Source organism: Gasterosteus aculeatus, chromosome 9 (assembly GCF_964276395.1).
Source record: "Gasterosteus aculeatus chromosome 9, fGasAcu3.hap1.1, whole genome shotgun sequence".
NCBI classification, from domain to species: domain Eukaryota; kingdom Metazoa; phylum Chordata; class Actinopteri; order Perciformes; family Gasterosteidae; genus Gasterosteus; species Gasterosteus aculeatus.
Genome location: NC_135696.1, coordinates 17,285,053 through 17,309,044, shown reverse-complemented (window position 1 = coordinate 17,309,044; position 23,992 = coordinate 17,285,053). Strand labels below are relative to the sequence as shown.

Sequence of the window (23,992 nt, the reverse complement as noted above, 5' to 3'; positions counted from 1 at the left end):
CCGGCAAACTGACATTTGCAGAGATCTCTGTGAACCCAACCCAATGACTGGTTCTATACGCGGCCAAAGTTACGCATTTATTACGACAAAAGCTCTTCAATCGGATCCCATCTCCCGTAAACATTCTTTGTTTTAATAATGGTGGTATCGGGCTATGAAAGCTGAAATGCGAGACTCCGTAAAGGATGTAGTTAGACCAATCGCAGCCTTGTGCGCTGCGGGAGGCTTGCGCCGAAAGCCACTCAAGCCTAGAAAAATGGGTCAACACACGCAAGGAGGTGTGAAAAGGCACCCAAGGGGGTCTTGCGTCTGCGTCGGTCTGAAATCGCAGAAGCATAAACTAGGCTTTAAAGCGGGATTCTTTTATAGCTTCCAGCTTGTACGGCCGTCTATGCACAAAAATATGAGCCAGTTTGTTGGTCATTTACATTTTTTATTAAATCTGTTAGGTGGTTTAGACAGTCTCCTGGATGGGGGGCTCATAGCCATCGGCCCTCTCCACCTTGGCTCCAGTGTCATCACCTGCTGGCTTTGCAGCGGTGGTGGTGGTACCGCCCTCACCATGGAGCTCCATCAGTTTACCCACTGCAACAGAACATTAACAGAGTTTAACTTAAAAGGTTGTGAAGAGGATAGTGGCAATATCAAGAAGCGAAAACTGCAATGATGCTTTAATGAATTCACGCCTCAAAGCCCAGTCAAGATTCTACCTGGAACCAGCCTGAGCAAATCTACTTCACCCCTCCACACAATCAATGAAAACACTGGTTTTCTATCACGGGAACGTCAGGTGATTTCAATGGGCAGTAATCAGGCGATCATCTGGGACCGGATGCTGGTCATGAGTTTCCCACGGATGGTGGAAAATTAAAAATAGCCGGTGTTAAAGCTGAGATTCACTTACACTCAAACTTGGGCTTCTTCAGCATCTTGACCTTGCGCACAAAGACGTCGTGAAGAGGGTAGATGGACTGGCAAGCCTTCTCAATGTCCTTACCGACACTGTCGGGGATCCTGAAACAAAGCATGAAATCACGTTAATGAGTGAAAGCCCGATCTCAAATTCACTTGCTGCACACGTTTTAAACATTTCCCCCCACGTGTCCAAGTTGACTAATTGGTTGTTTTAGTCCCAATTTACAAAGCATCATTGGTCTGCTTTTATTCATACTGAATTTCAAGACTGTTACAATCAGCTTGTGAGATTCTTTTGTAGAAAAACATTTACATAAAAAAAACTAAATGAAACATCAATTACCAAAATTATTGACAAAGTACTTACAGCTTGTTGACAACTTCCTTCAAGTCGTTGGTCTGAACCTCGCGGGTCATGATCTCCATCATCTTCTTGCGAATCTGACGGACCTGCTGGTGCTGCGCGTACGACGTCTTCCTGATCTGATTGGTGCGCTTCTTTGTGAAACCCACGCAGAACAGACGCAGAAGGTAGCCGTCTGTGGTCTTGACATCCACATGGGCTTCAATCATAGTCTGAGAAGAGACGATACATTGTGGTTAGACTTCACTGCACCACCAAAATCCTGACTGTCGGTTTGCAGTGTTTTGTCTGCTTTGCTACCCTTAAATGTGTATCTCACAACTTTCCCTTCTCTAAACAAGGTAGATTTTACAGCCATAGTTTTGTTTCCTTGGTGTTTTAGAAAGCACAATTTAAGAACAAAAACAAATCTCAGTAGCAAATAAGGATATACGTTAAAACCAACCTGCATCAATTTCAGTAACTGTCCCCTTTATAAAAAACATAATATGCCTAAATATAACTGCCATCACTTGAACAATGATCACAGGTATTCTATAGAGAATTACTGCACAGAAACTGAAATTTACATTGACAGTTCAGGTTCTTTTGGTGTAACAATACAGTTTCATTGGCTACAGCATCCTTGTAATACACCAAACTGATATTAGTACTAAACCATTGTGAATGCTTAGGGCTCAAAGACCTCGGTACCAGTTTGTAACCATTACAAGGAATGGATTTAAGAGTTGGTGAAGGACCTAAATGTAGCCATCAAACCTGCCTTTCCTGTCCAACTGACCCTGCAGTAAAAACCCAGCAAGGACTACAGTAATACGTTGTTGTACAAGTAATAACCATAATTTTCAAAGGCATACAGTTAAAAAATAATGTTGGACGTGTGAATCCCATAACATTTGAGAAGTACAGGTAGTGCCGTCACCAAACTCAAAATGGCTCCAATTACATGCCACTACTTCCAATTACTGTCGCGCACTACCCTTAAAGACAAATTCCTTGTATGTTTGGCATATTTTGGTAATAAATGTTTCCTGATTCAAGGGGGGCATGCGGTATTAAAGTAAAAGCCGCCATCATTACCTGCCATTTCTTGACCATGGAGCACATCTTGTCACGAGTCAGGTCCATGCCGTGGAAGTTAGTCAGGCAGTTCTTGCCCTGAACATCCTCGGTGATGAGCTTGAACTTGCGGAAGGCCACCTCATCATTCTGCAGGTCGGCGAGGCTCACCTCGAACACACGTCCCTTAAGACCATCAGAGGCGATTCCTAGGTGGTGGTAAAAAACAGACACGTTAGGAAAACCAAAAAAAAGCATCTGGTGGGGCTAATGGGGGCCTTATGCAGTATATTTCAAAGAGCATCTAGGCAAGTTCACCTAGATTTTCTATACTATAAATTAGTTTTGGTCGGTCATTGGCACGCAAACTTGCATATGCACGTTGACGGCTGAATATAAATACAGAGAGTAGATGCACAATATGAGTACTTACTGGTTCCCTGAGTCCTGGAGACCAAGGTCTTGCCAAGATTGCGAATGTTGAACATGGCTGGTGCCTTGACATCATACCAGTCCTTCTTGGAAAAGGGGTCGACACTGCAGGAGAGAGACACGCACCTCAGACACGACTCGTTGAGCAGATATAAAACAGACACGGGGATGTGCAGATATATTTGGAGCAGACTAGCTAACGTTAGCTAGCAAACCGGGTGAGCAGCACGCAGAGGGTTAGCAGGCATTTTGGTGGGTTAACTTTCAGCTGATCGATTCGGCAGCGGCCTTAACGTGGCCGTGGATTTTACACACACACGTTAAATTTGGAGTAAAACGCCACTGATGAGCAACTATCCAAATTGATTGTGGCATTCCGCTGCCATGTTGGTAGGAATGCTCGGCTAAAGCCGTGCTAGCAATGTAGCGTTGGTAGCTAATAATATGGCTGATGGTGTTAAGGTAAGAAGTGAACAGTCAAACTGCCCCAGTCATGCGCGATTTAATTTTAAAGCCCGACGGTAGAAGTATAGATTAACCGAATTACGAATAAACACAACGGTTTAGCGTAAACGGGACGCAGCATGTTTCGACTCCATACAGCGCCACAGAGGCCGGGGACGAAGAGTAACGCTGACCCGATGGCATCTACTTGAAATCGGCTTCATCCTTCATATTTTTGGTACCAACTTGACACTAGTGAGAAGGGCGAAGAACGTCTCGTATAACAATGTAAGAATTTTCTACTTACATCTTCTTTTTGGCACCTTTTTTGCCGCCTTTGGTCAGTCTCTTATTCTTGCCGACTGCCATGTTGGCTACAGGGAGTGAAAGAGGAGGAAGGACGAAATACCGCGAGACTTAAGGAGACCGGCCTCGTCCGTGAGACTTGTCTTCTCTCGCGAGTCCTGTGGATTTCTTTAAGCGCCCTCTCCTGGTAACAAAATAGTAAACCTGAGGACACGGAGCTCATGAATGAACCTTTAACCGAGTAATTGACTTGAAGCAAATAAATGCATTTTTGATCTCGTAAGCAGCTGAATAACTATATTGTGATTTATTTTTAAACAAGCAAACCAGCTGGAATATAGATTTGAAATGAATAAAAAACAAACTTATATTTGATCAATGCTATAGAGTTGAATTTGGAAATCAATTGATACAGAAAAAGAACCCCCCCCCCATTGGCTCTCGGTTTATGAATATCTCTAAGTACGTAGGCCTACATCAAGTTTCTTGAACTGAAAAAAACAAATCAAATATTTGTTTTAATACATGTCATGCAATGTATTGCGATTCATTTGTACTTTTAAAACGGGACATTTGTAATTAGAGTGACCGTGGTAACGATGGTATGATTGCTTCAATTATTAAAAACGCAAACATTGCGACCAGTAAGCAGGCAGAACCAGTCTCTTTGTGTGTAAATACATCATTAGGGCGTGTAGCTTGTTATCCACCCACACTGTTATTGTAACAAAGGGAAGAATTTGGACTGTTGGTGAAATTAAGTAAAAAAGAGAATGTTGCATACTTACTCATAGCGTTGATATTGTCTGTATTATTCCAAAGGCCGACTGTTGATCACACTCATTGGTGAGGTGTATATGTATAACAAAAACAAAGGTAGTCTACAAGATTTATACAAGAAAAGGAAGTGCCTCTGTGCATTCAGGAATGTTTTTTTAAATGTAAATTCCAGTGAAAATGTGTCATTCAACAGAGGTGGAGACAGTGCAGCAGAGACACCCTAACTTATCCATCAAGTTCATTACTCTCCCAAAGCAGCGGTTGGTGCTAACCAATATTTGAACAATATATCTTAAATCACCAAAATATCTTAATTTGAGACTTTACAAAAAACATCATCTGATATCATAAGGCTACTTCTTTTAGCCAGCTGAGGTCTTCTTCCTCTTCTTCTTACACCCATCTATGTTTGCAGTTTTGTTCTTTTCTTTTATTTGAAATGTCTGCTGTACTGTTGGAACAAGCATCAAGATTATATTGAGGGCTTAATGGCCTCTCGTCATCATTATGCTTTCCTCTGCTTTCAGTTTGTTTAGAGTGTATCGCTTTAGTCCGACACTATATTGCAATAAAACTTGACAATTTCCTAGTATTCTGCTTTGACACTAATTAGTTTGCAGAAATGAAAACAGGGAGAATTACAAAACGGCAAAAAGAAAGAAGAAGATGACTGCAGTGAAACTGCCACTGACTCAATCTCGGGATCTCATTATCTGTGTCCCTCTCTAAAGGTCAATAAAAGCCTTTGAAGGCCGTATTTAAGGAGGTCGTCCTTTGGGCTGCAGTGAACAAGTCTGCTGATTTCAGGTCATTACATGAGAGACGAGGTCTGCGTCTCTTGGGTGGTGGTGCTGCTGCTGCTGGGTTCCATGACACCCAAGGGCACCCGAGAGCTCAGCGATATACGCTTACGGGAGGTTAGTGGTGACAGTGACGCCAGCTGCCTCTGTGGCAACAACACGCATATTTACACAACGATTCTTCAGGGCAAACTCAAAGTCACAGGAATGAGTGCAGAGAAACGGGAGACTGAGGGCCTCCCGTCCATGCAGCCATGTAGACGTCTCAGACGGCACGGGCTGATGGAGGTGATTTGAAAAGGCAAGCAAAGCAGAGCTGTCACTTCGCTTTAATTTTGGATTCAAACTGCCCGGAGAGGCAGACATCTGTCAATGTTCTGTTGTGCTGCAGAAAAACAAGTTCTAACTACATCTCAACACCTTCTTTATATTTTGTTAGCTGCTGCTCGACATATTAGACAAGCTAAAAATAGAAGTTTCCTTCAAAGGGTGTGCAGTACATTACAGTAATGTATTTACGTATTATTTGTGTCATTTTATTATCTCTCCTATTCTGAGGTGGGAATTTTATTCATAGTCACAGATAATTATCTTCTTTAGAATCGGAATTATAAACAGTTTTATGCCATGTGTTGCACAACCAGTGTGATTTGGTGAATAATGAGTAACACAGTGAGAGTCAAGAAACAAACACACAAAAATATAAAACCAATGCTTGAAAACATGTTTTTATTGTGCTGCCATGACTTTTTAAAGTTATTAACTAGTATAAAAGATTCATTTTATGTAGTTTGTGGCAGCATCAGTTCTCTTATCGTAAAAACGTGTTTGTCAGAGGAAATCTTTAACTGAACTTTTGGTCAAAATAGCCACAGTGCATTCGTGTACACGGCATTCATCTGTATTTTGGTTTGAATTACTTAGAGCAGCATGCGGCTGTGGTGCTGCAGCGATGATGCCATATCTTCCTGCGGTGGATCAATGACGCTGATCTGTTCTCGAACACAGTTGGGGTTTAAAACATTATCAGATTTTATGAATTCATGATCCTTTCAATGTGAACTCCTTTGCAAAACAGCCACAGCAGTCAGACAAATGCGGCACAGTAAAAAGTACAATATTTTATATCTAATGGAGTTGCAATGTAGATTAGTATTGAGTGGAAGAGGTACCACGTGCTTTCGGAAAGTTAATATTGTGGTTTAAAAATATTGTATTTAAATGTTGACTAAGGTAAAAATAGTAATTTTAAGCAAGGTGTCAACAAAGTATCAACGGTATAAGTATAGACAATGATGACACTGTGTCAAAATGCTGTGCAATGTTTCCCCCTGAAAGGTACAACTGGAGAAGTTAAGTGCACGTTTTTACTCAAGTACAGTGGCCTCCTTGTTTAAACTTAATGCATCACGATGATGAAACGTAAACCGCCGTTATTTAATCAACACGGGAGCGGCGCGTGGTGCGGGAGAACCACCTGAGCCGCGCGCGCAAACACACACACACACACACACACACACACACACACACACACACACAAAACACACACCTGCCCAGTGGGCTGACTGGACCGCGTCCCACTGCGCATGCGTCCCACTGAAGGGCTACACTGTCATGGCGGTGACGAGCTGAAGCTACCGGGGGTGAATCAGGAAGAGAATGCAGCGCAGCTGGGTGAACGTTGACGTCTGAAGACTTTCGCCGGGGAGGGACCGAGCGGACAGCCCGTCCTTTTGTCGACTTCTGCCCGAGCTGCTGACGGACTTACACCCCCTCCTCCCCCACTACACACCCCCTTTTTCCAGTTTGTGAGTTTTTTTTTTTTGCTTCTGCCGAGCCGCGATACCTGTGAAGTGTGTGGACTCAGCGACAAAAAGCAACTTCCACCGCCGCGACGGAGAGACTAAAGTCCCCTCCGCTGCCACTGGAACACGCCGAGGGGACGAGAGGTTAAGGGCGAGCTCTCCTCTTCACCTGCTTCGCCCCCCCTCGCTTCCCCTCTTACCTGCTGCACACTTCCTCGCGGCTTTTACCGACATTAATCCGCCTGGGATCAAGTTCCGGACCGGAGGACAGGAGCAGTTCACCGAGGAGCGACGCGGGGGACACGTTTATATATCCAGTCCCGCAGTGTCAACGGCCAACACGCGGTCTCTGCACCTTTTTATATATATATATATATATATATTTTTTTTTTTGCCCCACTTCGGCGAAACAGTTTTTTTTTTTTAGATGGGGAGAAACACGTTGAAGGGGACATAAACCCCTCGAAGCTCCTGCGACGATCGGCTGCACCGCCCCCTCCCCACTCACCGGAGGTGAACAGGTGCCTTACCTGTGTCTCTCCCCCCCTTCCCCCGCTTCCTCCCTTTTAGCAAATGGCTAGCGAGGAGACGCCGGGCGCCGCCGGACCGGACGGGAGACCCGGCGCCATGGCGCTCAACCCCGCGGTGCCCATCAGGGGGATCAAGATGAAGTTCGCCGTGCTCGCCGGCCTGGTGGAAGTTGGCGAAGTTTCCAACCGAGACATCGTGGAGACGGTGTTCAACCTGGTAAGCTGATTAGGAGGGCTCAGCGCGGGCCTCGGACGGCGCGGTGTCACGTTGCGGAGGGCAACTGTGAGATCCCAATGTGTTTTGTCTGACGTCATCCTCGTCTGCGTATAAAAGATGGTTACTTGTAGTCTCTGTTGAAATTGAGAATTCCTTTTATATTGGTGTTTGCCTAAATTGTCTTAATGTTTGTCTACTTTCATATGCCTCATGCAATGGTGCGCTGTTTCTAAACGAGGGGCCTATCTGTGTATCAGACACACACATAGTGTGCAGTTATGACGTCCTTAATGAAATAAGACAGGATGCAACGTCAGGAGAAGTGAGCATATAGCACAAAGCCACCGTGCTTTTTGTGACACATCCAGGTCAGCGCGTGTGTGTTTTATCTATCTAATACCTGTTTGCCACCCTATATTCCTCATCCAGCTTTGAATGTCTGCAGCACTGATGGCCCTTTGGCTGCCAGAGATGGTTTCTTTGCACCTGCATGCGAATGAATGACACTGTGGCTGACAGGGAAGTTCAGCATGAACGAGGGAGAGAGAGAGCGAGAGGCCTGTGTAGATTTTTGCTGGTTAGGTGAGGAAGAGAGGTGGAGCTGGAACCGGCAAAACCGCTTTATCGCTGTGGCAAAACAATGGAGTCCTTTTTTTTTAGAAAAAGGCATGCAGGCTCATCTTGTCCTTTGTCAAGTTTTGCTCCCATGCAAACCCACTGCGAGGACGCTTCTCCTCAGGAGGCCGTATCACTGCTAATCCTCCTCCAGCCGCAGTGACAACATTCCACCATTTGCATGTAAAACCCAAGATGCAGACTGACGGATTGTATTCTATAATGCAGCAATTTGATTAATATTTTGGTTTCTTACAGGGAAGATGAGGAAAATGTCACTCAGAAGTTGTCAGAGCAGCAGTAAATCCTCACGTTTGAGAAGCTGGAAATAGCAAATATTGAATTGGTTTATCAACTCTGCTTTTCAGCTCCTGCGCTGAGCTGTTTCTCAATGAGGCAGGAGAGCTTTAGTGGAACATGTATTCCTTTATTTTCTACTGATGTTTGTTTAAAACTAAGGCATAAGATTTTAACTTTGAGTGGCTCACGCGGGCTGAAGTGACATTTGTGTTGTTCTTTGGTGGTGAAAATATAGAATTTGTAATTATAAGCACTAAAGAAATGACTGGATTAGTTTGATAGAGAAGCCTCAAATAGATCACGTCCTTGCTCACAGCCTTTTTTCTTTTTTTGCTCCTTATTTCTAACGACAATCAGAACCCCCCCCCCCCCCCCCCGACTGCCTCGTGGCTTTAGATTGGTGAGACGGAATGTATAACGGATATCACAAGGAGGAATTGTTTTCAGCCGCCCATCTGAAGAGAAAAGGAGAGCCCCTAATTACTTCTTGATTTCCTTTTTTTAGCCCCCCAGAGTCAGCCAGGCGTTTCTTTTGACAGAAGTATCTGTGTGCAGCTCTTGTCTGAGCCCCCCGGACCCTCGTGTTTAACATCGTCTGTGTCATTTCGGGGCTTTGAGCGAGATCTCCGTGCATTCCATTATGCTCACCACCCCCTGCACCCTCGGCTCCTTCGCTCTGCGATAATCTGATTTGCCAGAGGCCACGCTCTTCTCTTTAGCGCCATCTCCTTTGCAGCCTCCTCGGCGCACGAGTCCTCCGCTGTATTTGGTTTGTGGCTACACTCCGTCCTCCGGAGGGTTTGTCTCAATATTCTAGCGTGACTGAAACCGTGGATGTGGTGACTTGCGACCGGAGTTATAAACGTCAGAAAGGAGGAAAAAAAAAAATAAGCTCTTCATGCTGGCATTGTTTTTGCGTCAAATCTTTAGTCAAATAAGCTGTGTGGGTGTGTGGGTGTGTGGGTGGGTGGGTGGGTGGGTGATCAACGCTTGTTGAGGGATGTACGAGGAGTTGAACCTTTTTTTTTTAAAGCCTAACTGTTAAGGTTTAAGCTGGTACGGTTGTAACTCTGTGTGGTGGAGTATCTTTCACACAGCCACTCATTTACGGTTTTCTCTCAAATTCTGCTACTGAGAATTGTTTGCCTTGTCACGGCTGGCTGGCTCGTACCCGTCTTGGTTGACAATATCAAAGTCTTTTTAAAAGAGGGGGTGAGGCGCAGGAGGCAGTGGATTTCACATGTTTGTCTTTGCTTCATTTTCCTGCATTAAATACCAAGCATAAGTACAGTATTTCCACTTTTCAGGGACCGGTATAGGTGTAATAATATACATATGTTAGATCATTATTATAGTATATCAAGGAGCAATATTCTACAATGATTAAAAAAAACCTAATTATAATGATGAGAAAGGGCTGCTCCCATTCCACTGAGAATCAACGCCCTATTTCTAAACCCTATGAGGATTTCTGCCGTCTAATTGTTTAAGTGGTTGCACCAATGCCCCCCCCCCCTCCACACACCCAAATCCAAACCACACCAGTTTTGGACAAAACACTTCGCAGCGGCTGCCACTCAAACTTATCACGCAGGATCCCAACATTCCAAATGGTCCAATGGTCCCTGTTGTTGTAGCCTGAGTTTCGCTGCCGGCTTCTGAGAAAAAACATCTGGGTTCACAGCTGTGCTGTTTGTTAATGTTTGACTTTCTTTCCCACTGATTGGTTTTCTTTACCTTTTTTTTTTCTTTTTCTTCTTGTATGGCAGGTTGGTGACTGGTACAGTCGTTCTGCGTGAGCTCCTTTCCTGTTAGCGGCAGGCCGCAGTTTTTACAGGAAGCAGCCGTGCTTTGGTTTTCTCGTCCTCGCTAACTGAAACGAGACAACGAAAGCTGCAAAGTGTCGCGTCGATTCTCCCTCCGGGTTTGCGAAAAATAGACTTCTGAGGCGTGTGTCCCACGACTGTGATGTCATCTTCAGTCGACATCCAGGGGGCGGGCTAAGCTCGCGGATGTGTTCCTTAAGGTCCATATGGGCTCACACGCTCGTGCCCCCCGGTAATTCAGTTCATGAATCAAAACATGTCAATAACATCGGGATGCAACACCTGTTCCAATCTCAGCTCACTCACATCCCAACGCCGCCTTCCTCCGATTATCCGAGAAGTCGCTTTGTAAACCATTGACCGACGTGCTCACGGCTCGCCCGGCAGGTGACACAGGAGATGGGGGACTTTGTTGTGTGGAATGTAACCCCCCCCACCTGAAGTCAAGGTCACATGGTCGGCCGCTAGTTGTGGAAATGAAATGCACATGAAGAGCAATGCGATTACAAAACGATTGTAAATATTGATTTCATGTTTAATGTCCATCTTTGGGACGTAGCATTCTTTTTTCTCAATATCCACAAATCAATGGGATTATCATGGCAGCCCATAAATCTACATCAGACTGAAGGTCCTCTTATGTTTCAGGTCCGTAAATATTTCATGCTACGGACCTGTATTTAGTTTCATTTGGACTTTGCAAACTGAAGAAAAAGTAGCCACCTTCTGTAACATTTTACTTCCAAGCGTCAAAGAGAAAATCTGCTTTATTTTAAAATCTGAATTGTCGTCAGGTGTTGTTCTTTGTCGTGACCGGCGCCGTCTCTCCTTGATGGTTCTTTCTTCCACTGATGTTGCCACAGAGGATCCTCCTTCAGAGACTCTTGCTGTCATAACTGAAATTAATTGTTCTAAAACTGCACCGTTCCTGTGTTTTCTTAAAATAGTGTTTTTGTTTTATTAAACCTTTTTTCTTACACAACCACTGCAGGGGAGAATCATGCAAAGTAGCCGTGACTTGAATTCCTGTTGGATCAGGTTTTGAAATCGTGAAATTGATTTTACTAGCTTTGCTTTTGGTATCTGCAGATCTGCAGAGGCTATTTTTGCCTTCACTAACTAAAACAACTAAGAATGGCTGCCGTTTAATGGCGAGATAAGGTTTTAATACAAAAGTCATTCCTGCAGGACCTTTTTTTTAAAGACCATATCATCGATTTGTTCCACTTATGTAGCATTGAGAGGGTTTGGGTTTTATGTGACATGCTTTTTTATTGTAATTCACCGGAACTACACCGGAACACGTTGCTGAGAACTTAGTTCTCAGCAACGTGAATATTTTCCTGCTCCTTCCCCCCCCCCCCCCCCCCCCCCCCCGGGCCCCACCGTGTGCACGCACATGACGCAGCCCGGAATGCAACGACACCCACAGAGCGTCCCTTCAGCGGCGCACAATGACACAAGGGGAAGGCGGCCGAAGGGCGATCCTTGTCCTCCGGAAGCAACAAAGAGCCCTCTAGTCTGACACATGAATGAAACACTATCTGTGTCTCTTCAGCCCCGTTCCACGGTCACACCTTTCCCCTCCGTCTCCACTGCGGCTAAAAAGCCATCGGGGAGAGGGGCGAAGAGTGCGGGGCTGTTGTCTAAACAAACAGCCGCAGTTTATAGTTCTGTTTGTGTTACCTTTTTTAAATTCTCAGTATTTTCATTCCACCGACACCGAGACAGCTGAACTGTTGTTGCCGGTTAAAGCAGTAAAATCCACGCAGCGAGCAGTTTGAGGAGGGGGGGGGGGCACACAGGTTGGACAGCTTGCACTTCAGCTCTACCTGGATGTCAGTGTGGTTAGACCTCATTTAGACCCCGAGCAGATCAGATAAGACCGCCGTCAGGCCTCCTCCTCACCGGCTGACAAACAGCCGGACGGCCTCTGGATTCAATAGCGATTGAACACACTTGCAATAGGGGGCTTTGTGGAAGTCTGACGTATATTCATTTTCTACTCTACGGTTATGCAAACTTACCACACGGCAATTTGGTGCTCACCCAGCTCCTGGGGGGGTTTTGTCTTTTTGTTCTGATTGCAGTAAGACCGACTGTGGACTCTGGAGTGGCGGGTTTAGGGTTATTGCGACACAGTGCGCAATAATCCATAAGTTTCAATGTTCACGTTTCAGCCCGATGAGCCGCGGTTGTAACTACGGTTGTAAACTAATTTGTTTATGCAGTTATTTGTAGGCATCTGATACACATGGAGGTGCAATGCATCGTCTGCTGGAGATGAGCTCCCAAGTCTCGTGTAAAGTTGTGTCTCTGGTGGAGAGAAGACATATTAGTCAATAACTCATCTGTTGTTTGAATGCTTTTGGAAGAATAGAAATTGTGTCTGTATTATTCTTGTCTTTTTTTCTCAACTGCCGCTTGACATTCTTCATAATTGGCTTTCATTAAATCGATGAAGCCATATTTCCCAAGTGAGCAGTGTTTGTCAGACTCCGTTTTACATTCAAAGCATAGAAATTCATGCTTGCTGTTAATGATTAAAGTGAAAGATTAACCACCCACAAATTATTTCTCTTTGTCTGTTGCTGCGTATTTTCAGGAAATGGGGCCATAAAGTAGTCGACGTCTTGGCCTAAATCTATCCTCTTTGGTTTGTCTATAAACAGGGCAAGTTCTTAAAGGCATTTTAACAGAATGCTTGTTATTATGTAATACTGTACTATTCGTAGAATAGCTGGGATACATTTAAAACTTCCATTCAGTAACTAGTAAACTCTATTTGACTAAAAGCTATTTTGATTATTCAGAGAAACCGAATCATTTAAAAGTGAATGATTATGATTCAGGAAGATGACCCGGGGTCAGATCTCAAGATCAGGGCAAACACAAGCATCCATCTATGAAAAGGAAAGACGTTTTTTTTTTTTTTCTACAAAATCTGCATTTAGTAGCATCAGGTCAAGGTCAGAGTTCAGTTTGAGTAAGAGTTACAAGATTGATTCTCGGTCACCGTCTTTCAATGAATGCCGTTTAAATAAACTCACGTTGGCATGACGATAGGAGTACATTCCCTTTGCTTGTGTTTACCCGGCCGTCAGTGTGGGAGTGAGGAAAGTAATCGTTTCAGCCCTGTTTGGTGAGAAGAGCTTTCTCTTGACGCAGCTCGTTCTCCGGGTCGCTGATCAGCTGTTCAATTAAACAAATAAAAATAAAGAAAAGCCATTGAAGGAGAAAGTGTGTGCAAACCGTTGACTGGTACCGTGCGACTCCAAGGTTTGATGGATGAGGTTAGTGGTGCCACGCAGTCGCTTTCCTCCGGCCTCGACCTGCTTTCTCACTCTGCATCGGCAAACTCCTCGGTTACCAAGCGCTGACTGCAGGGAATACGGGCGACGCGTACCAGAGGCCGTTGGTGAAGTGAAGCTCTGTTAAATATCGGTGCCTTGCATCCGTAGCTCCTTCTCGCAGACCAAGAAAAGCAGAGCGTGTGATAGGCGGGCTTTTTACCATGAACATTCACACTGTGTTTTAGAGCATGACATTTAGGATTCCTTTGGCAAACAACCATCACGGGTGACTAACCATAAATGCCTCTTTTACTATTCTCACAGACGTGTCTCCTGTTGGAAGAATGATGCTTGTTCAAAATTAAGTAAAGTGGTTGTGTGGTGTTTACCTAAATCAAATTTGTTATGAGGTGCTTGGTTGTTTATTTGCTTGAGATACCAGCTTATTTTTGGTGAATTGAATGCCGTTTGATTCACACCCAGATATTAAACCACCTGCTGTAACACTGAGTAGACATTTGCTTTTGTTGAAAAGACAGATCCATTTCCTTCTCCCCTTAAAGAAAAAGCATTGGACAGGACATACATGTTTAAACTATCAAACCTCTGTTTTCTCTCACGATGCAGCATTGTTGACATGATTTAGTCAGCGACGTATCGGGTTGTCATACAGCTGAAGATAGGCAGGTTACCTGGGATACGTGCAGCGAAACCTTCCATGACTCATCACGCCTGTGTCATGTAACAGTCATGGCAGAGGTGTTGACTGTGAAGTAGTGGCTGAGGTGGACGATGGTGTCTCTCTGTACTCTTGATGAAATTGGTGCCGTTTGTTTATCAGTTGACATAATGAGTGCACGCTGTTCTATTTAAACTTACTTATACACACTTTATAACGCATATCTGATTATCTCGTCCCCTTACAATTTGCATTTAACTGCGCGTTTTATGTTGCACAGAGAATTTAGTCTGACATTGTTTGAAAAGACATGTTTAGTGTTCTGTTAGACCCCACCCCTTTTTAAATGTGTGTTATGAGGTAAAGAAAACATAGCTGACTTTGGTGGAAAATGATTCACACAATGTTAATATTAAACTGACTGGCCGATAATCCAACCCCGTTTTAGAGGATTGAATTTGTATATGTTATTTGCATGTTGTTCCGCCACAATGCACGTCAAGGGGGTGTTTTTGAGATGTCTGAGAAGAATGATGCAGTAACCCACGACACGTCAGGCGACGCCATCATAGATCTACAGGACCAGCAGACAGGCGGCACCTGGTCACAGAGGCCTCGCAAAGTAAATGTTAAGAGGTCGCATGTGTTCGTGCTGGAACATCTCCGCGGTCATCGGCTTGGCAGTTTACATCACGGATGTTGCATTGAATTATACCCAAGTCATCAAGGGTCAACAGTAAATTTGGAAACCCCAGAGGCAACTGTCATGCAAAGACATTGCCTTTTGTCTCCAAATGCAAGTTTTTGTTGTTTTGATGAGAATATTGTGTAAGCGAATGTTTGACTTCTCTCTACTGTGCTGTTTGTTTCTGGCTCTGACGCTTTCTCTCATTCGATGCTTTTTGACAGCTTTGTGTTCACAGGACGAGATCGGGAGCTATGATGACAAAGTTAGGTGCAAACTACAGGAAGTTTACTGGTTTCTGATTCTGTGTTTCCTTCAGGAAGTTGGTTGGCCGGGGAGCTAAACTGCTCAAATCCTGTCACGTCTCGCCTCCTTGATAGATTCCTATCCTGGATCTTTACTTGCATTGAAAGTGAATGAAGCTTTTATTTCATTATTCTACAAATTGCAATTCTGTTCTGTTCACATTGAACAAAGTTGACATACTTTTTAAGTTGACAAACTCAAATTGGATGTTTGGCTCTTTCTTTTTCACTTCCTTGATCCAGCATCCAACATGTTACACCAGAGCAAACCTTTGTATTTTTCTACCACTTTGCAAACTCCCAATCACTACTTTCCATGTTATCTGCCAGTCGGCATTAACAGGGAAGCTTCAGCCTGAATTTAGTTAAAACCGCACATCTCGCTCCAGACGGAGAGCACACAAAGTAGAAATCCATGCAGCCAATAAGTCGTATTCTAGTCGTGAAGCCTTCATTTTCAACATCTCATTCTATCGGCAGACGACTTAAGTGGGTCAAAGTTGCTCAGGGAAAACTGATTCCCCTGAAGCCTGGTCTGGGATGTGTAATGAGGACCATTTCCTGACCAGCCTTTTCCTGATGTTGACAATCGCAGCCACTCAGCAATTTAAGGCAGATTGCCGGATAGACCGTAAAAGTGTTCTGTTATACACTTACTTGTGTAACGCTTCCCCGTCGGCCGGATGTTTAAAAGGGTCAAAAAGCAGTTTTGCACTTCAAGTCGACCAGGTGCATGTACGTATGTTTCAATGAGTGAAATCGGAGGATGGTCGGTCGTCCTTTTCTGGTTTTTAGTGAATTTCTTTCTCCCGTCGCAATGTGTTTATGGCATTTTACGGGGTAAATTGTGGGATTGTATAAACGTTCAGTTTAATGTAATCTAAAAAAACAGCGTGCCCTTATTGTACACATGTATCCATGTGAGTTATCTACTGTCATCGAGCAAATGAACAGAACAACAAAGCCAATGATGTGTTGAACAGACTATTGCTTGTGCGTTGTCACGCTTAATGTTGTGTGAAAAATGTCGGACACCGTTTAAATCAAAAGCCCCAGTGAAGATATTTTTAGAAATCCAGCTGTTAAAATATCTCTCCGGTCTTTTGTTTCTTAGTGTAAGGGAGGCAGGCAGTCTTTAGATTTAGATTAGTCTTTAGAAGGTGAGTCCGGGGAAATGATTGTACTCCACGGTCAACGCGTGCATGATTGTCTCCTCTCGACCTTCTACTCCGACCGATGGAGAGCGGCCGTCCACTATTCTAATGTATCGTGCTGCAGGGACAACAACCCGCATCTCGCGTAGGAACTTTTCCTCAGATTTGTGATTGTTTTTGGAAAATAACAAAAGGTTCTTGCTTGAATGTTTTACCCGGACAGATCATTTTCACAACACGAAAGTTATTGAAAGCTAACCGACTTCAAACAAAGGTGGACTTGGCAGCTGGGTGATGTTTAATGGTGTCATTTAGCCACTTGTTACTGTAGCAACCACCTTTTTAAGACACAGATGCTTCTAAACTCATGTTAAACTCATGTCCACTGATGTTCTTTATACTGGAGAACCAAACTTTAAAATCTCTCAACCACAGACCTTATTTTCATAAGTTTTCATTCATTTTCATCTGACCAAAAACAACACACACAAAAAATCGACTGGGAAAGGGAAATATGCAAACTAATCTCTGGGAGTTCTGATGTTCAAAAAAACACTTTTTGCGATTACAGTTCTCGTATTGTGTCATACCAATTTACCAGTGTGTTTTTGTTCCTTGGCTACGTTTTATGATACAAATAGCATGGTAGTTATATCCCCAAACCACCAACATGGTGTACCATTATTTGCGCCACTCTACAGGTCAGTTGTCATCCCGCATTTAGTGTGTCTCTTTTCTCACACTGGATGTTGCTGGACTTCCACTTCCTGCTGACACACAAATAGCTGGGGTTGCCGGAGGTGTTGGATATTTGTGGGCCTTTTTCTAATTTCACACAATGGCGTGTGGCCCCCAACATATCTCAAGAGAAAATCAAATGTGTTATTGCGTCTTCAGCCAGCGAATCAATGGCGATCGGGAACCTTTGGACCTGCGCGCAGATTTCTGGTCTAGGAATTAGAAGCTAAGGAATTTCTATCTGGGGATTGTGGGTTCAAGATATTGTTTGCATATGAGTAAAGCAATATGAATACAAAAATGAATTAATCCGTCCCTCAATTAATCAAACAAGGGGAGTCCTTGGAAGCTCCCGGGCAGCTGAGCGTCCTCTCTCGTTGCTTCCAATGGACGCCGGGCATCAGCTGCACAGCATACAGTTTCATATGGATTCTCTGAGCTGAATGCGGTTAGATGGTGTAACGTGCGCATCTCTGGGCCATCGCGAGACTTAAGGAATTAACAACAGTCCTGAAGTAAAAACGCCGTAATCTGCAAAAAATCATTTATTCAAACTGGCAACGATAGATTAGTTAAATTGAGCATTAAGCACTTGGCAGACCCCTTGCGAGCCCAACAGATGTTCAACATCACATGACATTTAGAAGGATTTGGCCAAATCAAGTCATGCATCCTTAACGGTAGTACCGCTGTGAATGTTGCTTGAATATTTTCTAACGCGAGCATGATATAACACAAGCGTTTCGCCTCACTATATCCCCTCATCTTCACCAGAAGCTCATTCCCTCACATCGGCACCAGCACCAGAGGGATTTGAGTCGGACAGATTATCTGCCGGAGCCATTTGAACGGTGTTGGAAATGCCGGATTATAAAATGTTGTCATATCACATTCACGCGTTCCTGTTTCGTGTCGGTGTGGTACATTTTTCGGTTTGTGTGTTGTGATTGGGAGTTTTGCTCAGCCGTCTTTTGGCAGATGCAGTCGGGGGAGCCGTTTTGGGAAAAGTGGGCCAGTGGCAGTGAAACCCCGGCCGCGCCGTGCAGAGCCAACGCGTAAGCCGGCCTCTTGCCCGACGGGGCCTGTAAATGACATCCACGTACCCTTTTCACCACCGAGGTATCACCGGCGTCAGACGCGTCCCCCGAGACCTGTTGTCCTCCCCTGATGACATCAGGGGATGCGTGCAGCTCGCTCCGACGGCGCAGAGCAACTCAAAGGCCCGACGCACGCCACGTGAGCGGCAAGAGGCGAGCCGCGAGTGCAAACTCGTCACAGGGCGTTCTTCCATTGTCCGTCCGCTGTCGTCTCCTGCAGGCAAATGACTTCATGTTCAAATGATTTCACCCTTACAGTTAATTGCTGTTTCTTTGGGGAGGAAACTGAAGGACGAATACACACACACACACACACACACACACACAGTGTTAGTAGGTCTCATCCTCGGCCGGAACTTGGGAGGAGGAGTGTTTCTGCTTGTTACTCATAAGATGGGTAATTTCCTCCCCCTTTATTGCAAAGCAGCCCTCATTTGTTACGCTCTCTCATCTTCAGCATCACACGGCCGTCTGCAATCATTTTAATGTTTCTTCTAGCGCCGCTTCTTTAGTGCTTGCTTTTATTCTCCGTCTCATTTCTTGTTCACTACCAAAACGTGTGTGCTTGCAATTTACACCAGACTCATTATCAGAATCAGAATTTGGCTTTATTGGCCAAGTATGCTGCTCACGCATACGTGGAATCTGACTCTGGTTTCCCTTGATTTTTTATTTATAAAAAGGCCAAAGCAGTTAACTTTTTCACAGTTTTACCCACCAGTGCTTTTGGGATAGTTCTGTTTGGGCAAAATAAAGTGTGAATCAGTGCCTGCTGCATGTGTTTTGGTCAGATGTTATTCGTTTACACCTTCACATAAATAGCTTTTATGCTATTTTTTTTTTTACTTCATTCTTAATTTTCACTTCTTTCTTTGTCATCTTTTTTCAATTTGTCTACTTTTTTTAGCACAGCCAAGCTATTTTTTTTTTTTTTGTTGTAAATATGTTACCAGACTGTGTGGACGTTCGTTTTCTCCTCTTCGCTTTCCAAGAATCCTAACCCCCCCTCCCCCGGCATCGGCCTCCTGAAATACAACTCCTGCTCACCCATAGATAGAATACACGTTCTGGCGCAGCATTCTGCCCTGCCGTCCCCCTGGTGTTGTCCTCCATGGGGACCATAGAAGCCCGTTTGTGCTTTGTGCTTCGGCCCAGTGGCCGCTCGGCTGCTCAGCCATGATTAATTCAGGCCGGCCGGGCCGGGTTACCCAGCCGGGGGTCCGGTGACTGGCCGCCATGAAGGCCATCGGCTTTGTGGCGGCTCCTCGGCCGCGGCTGGCAAACCCTCACGCCTGTTCCTGAAATAGAGCAGTGTAAATGATTGAATTGAACTACGTAGTACAGTGAAATGTGGTAAACCTCTTTGCCATGCCCCAGTAGATGCATTCAATGTGATCAGTTTTTTTTGGGTTCAGGGTATCGCAGTTGATTAATTGTTGCATAATTCAGTCAAACATAAAGTCCCAGTAGCAACCTGGAGACGATCACCAGCGGTGTGCTGCCTGAGATAAAGAATGTTTGAATTTCATTATGTATGTCCACAGACTTTAAAATACACAACTTAAGAAACTTTTTGATTTGAAAGAGATTTGGGGTCTTTACTTTCTGGATTATACCTTTTTTTTTTTTTTAAATGTATTTATTTTTACTTGCTTTTATCTGTTTTATATTACTCTAGAAATGTACATGATACTGCCAATGCAAACCGACTCATTATATTTCCTTCATTTTAGAATTAATTCACAGGTCTTCACTTGTCTTGTCATTAAATAACGCGCACGCGTGTGTTAAGTTGAACTAATAGCTGAATTAATCAAAACTAACAAACACGGCACAAGCATTCCGCGAGAATCAAACCAACAAACGTCAGGCATTTTTATTTCATATTATAACACCAAACAAAACAGGGGACCGCACACACACACACACACACACACAATACGTTTTTGTTGTAGTAAAGTTCCTGGTTCTGCATGTGTGTCCGTCCTCGTATTTGTTCTCAGTCTCCTTGGTCGGCTGACTGATGGATGGATGACTCGCGCCGAGTGTCACGCTCATAAATCAACTGTTACGGAGGCAAAATGGCAGCCGACATCCATTAACGGCAGACCTGGCTGCAATCCTCACCCAAAATTGATAAATGATACTCCGATAAAGAATGCATGATTTATCGTCTACTTGCAAAGTGACAAAAAGGGGAGAATACAGGCTGCTGTGCGGGCACTAGTCGGTTCAAGTGTTACTGCGTTATTTTGTGTTTAGTCATATGAAGTTACAACTCTTGACTTGCACCCGATTCCAAGGACTAAAACATAAAAAAGTGAACAAAGGATGTGATTGGCAATCAGTCGATTTAAGTAGATTTCTTTTCAAATGTGTGTTTTTATCATCTTTAATTTGATTTTTTTGCTTCTTTTATATCTACATCAAAATACACGTATGTATGGTTATTTGGAAAGGGATTATCTTTGCATTCAACATTTATTGGCCGGTCGATGAAAGCAAACGTCTCATTAGGCTCTGCATTGTTCACTAAACCATAAGTTAAAGCTAAATATTAATGCTAAATCTGAGTTGGCACTTTAGATTCTGGTGATATTTACATGTACATACAGATATACAATGATGTCAATGTTAAAAACAAGGCTTTATGATGTTTAGACAAAGGAAATGGTCCTTGAGCAAGGTCATCCATGTTATTGTTAATGCTGACATGAATCCATAGATATTTATTAGAGGGGGGGGTGAATGGACATAATGTGACGTGTGTGTCATCGTTATCATCACTTTGTGCCTCGTCTTTAAGGATGTTGTGGCAGCAGCGTCCTCCCTCCCTGCCTCCCTATCTTGTATTCACCACACACTTGCTGCGTTAATCCGACCTCACTCATTTTAATGGGACAGTTTTCATTCCCTGCTCCAAATCATATTGTTTTCACATCCACCCTGCTTAATGGCCGAGTACGACTTTCATGTTCGTTTTTTTTCTTTTATTTTTTGTGCAGTCACACCTCCTTGATTCTTAACACGACCGCCTCGCTCGCAATATTAATTGGACACCCAACGTTGTTATTCACCTTATCTTTTTTCTATTAGCCAGGGTCCAATAATAAATATGTCATCAAAACTATTAAGAAGTGACAAATTAAGACATTTATGGCTCCTGCAATTTATATCCGAGCATCACTCCCAGCAGTGTATCCGGGCGGCTCCTGAGCGAGCTTCAGCCCACGATGACTGTTGAGGCTGACGAACGCGGTGGGACGGATGCATTTACTTCCTTGCTTCCTGCCGTGAATGATGATTTTCTGTTTGTCATTCACCATACAAACTTGTTTGATTGGCTGTGGAAGGAACTGTTAATTCTCTCCGCTCGGCACACATAAGATGCATTCCTGCAAGATGTACAAATGCTGGTTGTAACTGCGGTTATAGTGCGACCGTCCACATTACTGTGCCTCATCGCTGTGTATTTCCCTCGTATGTCATAAGGAAGAATTAATTTAGTCTGTGACTGCGAGGCTGCGTCACATGCCATTTGTATCTGAGGGCCCTTCAGGGACAAAAGACCTCTAAATATGGTTCTGCCCGTTTGTGTCTGTCTGGATGTCTCACATGGTTTCACTGACGTGGCTTATTGGATCACATTTTCTGCTCTGAGCACAACTGATCATCTGCTTGCGAGTGTGCACACACATAGTATCTATATGCCTTTTTAAAAATGTTTCTTTTCTCTCCCTCATGACATCTTTGCACCGCTCTTGCAGCTGGTCGGTGGCCAGTTTGACCTCGAGATGAACTTCATCATCCAAGAACCCGACAGCATCGTGTGCATGGTGGAGCTGCTGGACCAATGTGAGCCCACCTGTCAGGCCGAGGTCTGGAGCATCTTCACCGCCATCCTCAAGAAGAGCGTCCGCAACCTGCAGGCGTGCACCGACGTAGGACTCATCCAGCAGGTGCTCCGGCGCGTACAAACCACGGACAGCATGATCGCAGGTACTCGCCACGGAGTGGAAGATGTCTCCTTTTTTCTTTTTTTTCATTTGAGGCTTGGGGCACAACGTTTCCTGCCACATTCTCAGTGTCATCCGACTCATCTGAAACACTTTCTTGTTATTTGGTTACTCCTGAATTGTGTTTTTGTTGTTGTTTTGGTCTAAACTTTCCTATCCGTCCTTCGTTTTTGCATCAACAGTGACGCTGTTGCACAGCCTCCTCCCCAGAGTGTCGACCTAGTCTGTTGCCCATCTGCAAATTAGTCTGAATTAATCCTCCACCATTCGGCTCAGTGAACTTTTGCTAGCTAGAACAGTGCTGGCCTCGAGCGTTGGTGCAGTCAAGCGAGGGTAGTGCAGCCCAGCAGTAACTATGCGGCCATAGTAGGAAGTAATGTTCATGAGGATATTTCACACAGCACAAATGCAACGTCCTCTACCTACAGTAGGACTCATGCAGTTTTTGTATTAATATACATTTACAACTGAAATGCCTCTTATATTATGTATTACAATTATATACTGTTTGTTTTTCAATATTTTTGCACACTTTATGTACTTTTATTGACCGTAGGAAGCTGTGCATGTGGAAAAGGATCTTTTGAAATGCACTTAAAGTAATTTGGTTGCTTTACTTCCTCTCTAATGGCATAAATCAGCTGCTCTCCAGTCGTTAGCACCAAACTCAACAGCTGAGCATCAGTATGAATAGTTAACATTAACAAAAAAGACCCGCTGGATAGAACTGTCACTCATGATTTACATTTGGAGATTTGAACCAGTGGTTGTGTACGTGCAAACTCGTCATAGATCTGTCACATCAAGCCTCATCGTTAGCCAGTAATAACCGATGAAAGAGACTGGTGGCGACTTCATTTTAGTTTTTTGTCCTCCATCGTGTTTTTTTGTGTTTTTCGTTTTACTTTTTGGTCTTGCTCCTACTTTTCTTTAGAAAAGGTCTTTGCTTCTTTATAGCGGTGTCGCTCACTGATGATTAGATGAGTAAAATGCAAATAAGGATTGTTATACATGTAATATCAACGCTTATATCGGCAAAGTGTTTAGCAAACCACTGAGTTTTATTCTAACGTGTGTGTGTGTCTTGCAGACCTACTGGTGGACATGTTGGGCGTCCTCGCCAGCTACAGCATCACAGTTAAGGAGCTGAAGCTTTTCTTCAGTAAGCTGCAAGGGGAGAAAGGCCAGTGGGTGAGTCAGACTTATGCCACTGTGATCTTGTCTCTGTTGTCTGGGACCAGCATGAGGAATGTGCGAGCAACACGCCAACCACTGCCGTCCCACGGGCCGATGTCCTCGTCACAGTGGCGAGATAAATCACGTCAACCCGAAATCCTGCTCCTCGGCGTGCGCTCGTTTGGGAGTTTACCCACCCTCCCCCAAAATTGAATTTGATTTATTTTGCAGCCGTAATGTTAAAACAATGCTGTTTCACAGCCAACAACATTGGCTTTCTAGATGCATGAACGTTGTACAGAAGATAAGCCGCTACATGCAGAGAGAGAGACGCACAAGAGGGGAAACTCAATCAATCACTAATCAAGTTCTCAAGGAAATGCGGCGGGTTGCTTTTACATTTCACCTCACTTTCGAACACTCGTCTCCATTTTGTTTTTTGTGAAGTGTCTGGGG

The 23,992-nt window shown here is 44.1% G+C and overlaps 2 protein-coding genes across 9 annotated transcripts in view; one reads left to right on the top strand and one right to left on the bottom strand.

The window, feature by feature from the left end:
* Window positions 1-412: 412 nt before the first annotated feature.
* Window positions 413-3,976, bottom strand: rps3a (ribosomal protein S3A). Its single transcript, XM_040187225.2, has 6 exons — window positions 3,522-3,976; window positions 2,772-2,875; window positions 2,360-2,547; window positions 1,283-1,491; window positions 905-1,014; window positions 413-585 (listed from the first exon to the last, which is right to left on the bottom strand). The coding sequence occupies exons 1-6, from the start codon at window positions 3,581-3,583 to the stop codon at window positions 455-457; spliced, it is 804 nt and encodes a 267-aa protein (XP_040043159.1). The 5' UTR covers window positions 3,584-3,976; the 3' UTR covers window positions 413-454.
* Window positions 3,977-6,649: 2,673 nt separating this feature from the next.
* The window catches only part of lrba (LPS-responsive vesicle trafficking, beach and anchor containing), a 147,404-nt gene continuing 130,061 nt past the window's right edge, over window positions 6,650-23,992 (top strand). For all 8 annotated transcript variants that reach the window (XM_040187221.2, XM_078109148.1, XM_078109146.1 and 5 more), the window contains exons 1-3: window positions 6,650-7,652; window positions 22,112-22,343; window positions 23,451-23,551. In XM_040187221.2, the coding sequence (XP_040043155.2) occupies window positions 7,479-7,652; window positions 22,112-22,343; window positions 23,451-23,551 (507 nt within the window). In that variant the 5' untranslated portion in view covers window positions 6,650-7,478. The remainder of the gene's footprint in view (window positions 7,653-22,111; window positions 22,344-23,450; window positions 23,552-23,992) is intronic.

What these genes read in the sequence shown, in the direction of transcription:
- rps3a (XM_040187225.2), bottom strand. Translation starts at nt 3,583, where the DNA reads ATGGCAGTCGGCAAGAATAAGAGACTGACCAAAGGCGGCAAAAAAGGT. An exon ending in CTCCAGGACTCAGGGAACCA is followed by an intron (nt 2,548 to 2,771) that starts GTAAGTACTCAT and finishes ACCACCACCTAG; the next exon opens with GAATCGCCTCTGATGGTCTT. An exon ending in GAAGAAGCCCAAGTTTGAGT is followed by an intron (nt 586 to 904) that starts GTAAGTGAATCT and finishes GTTCTGTTGCAG; the next exon opens with TGGGTAAACTGATGGAGCTC.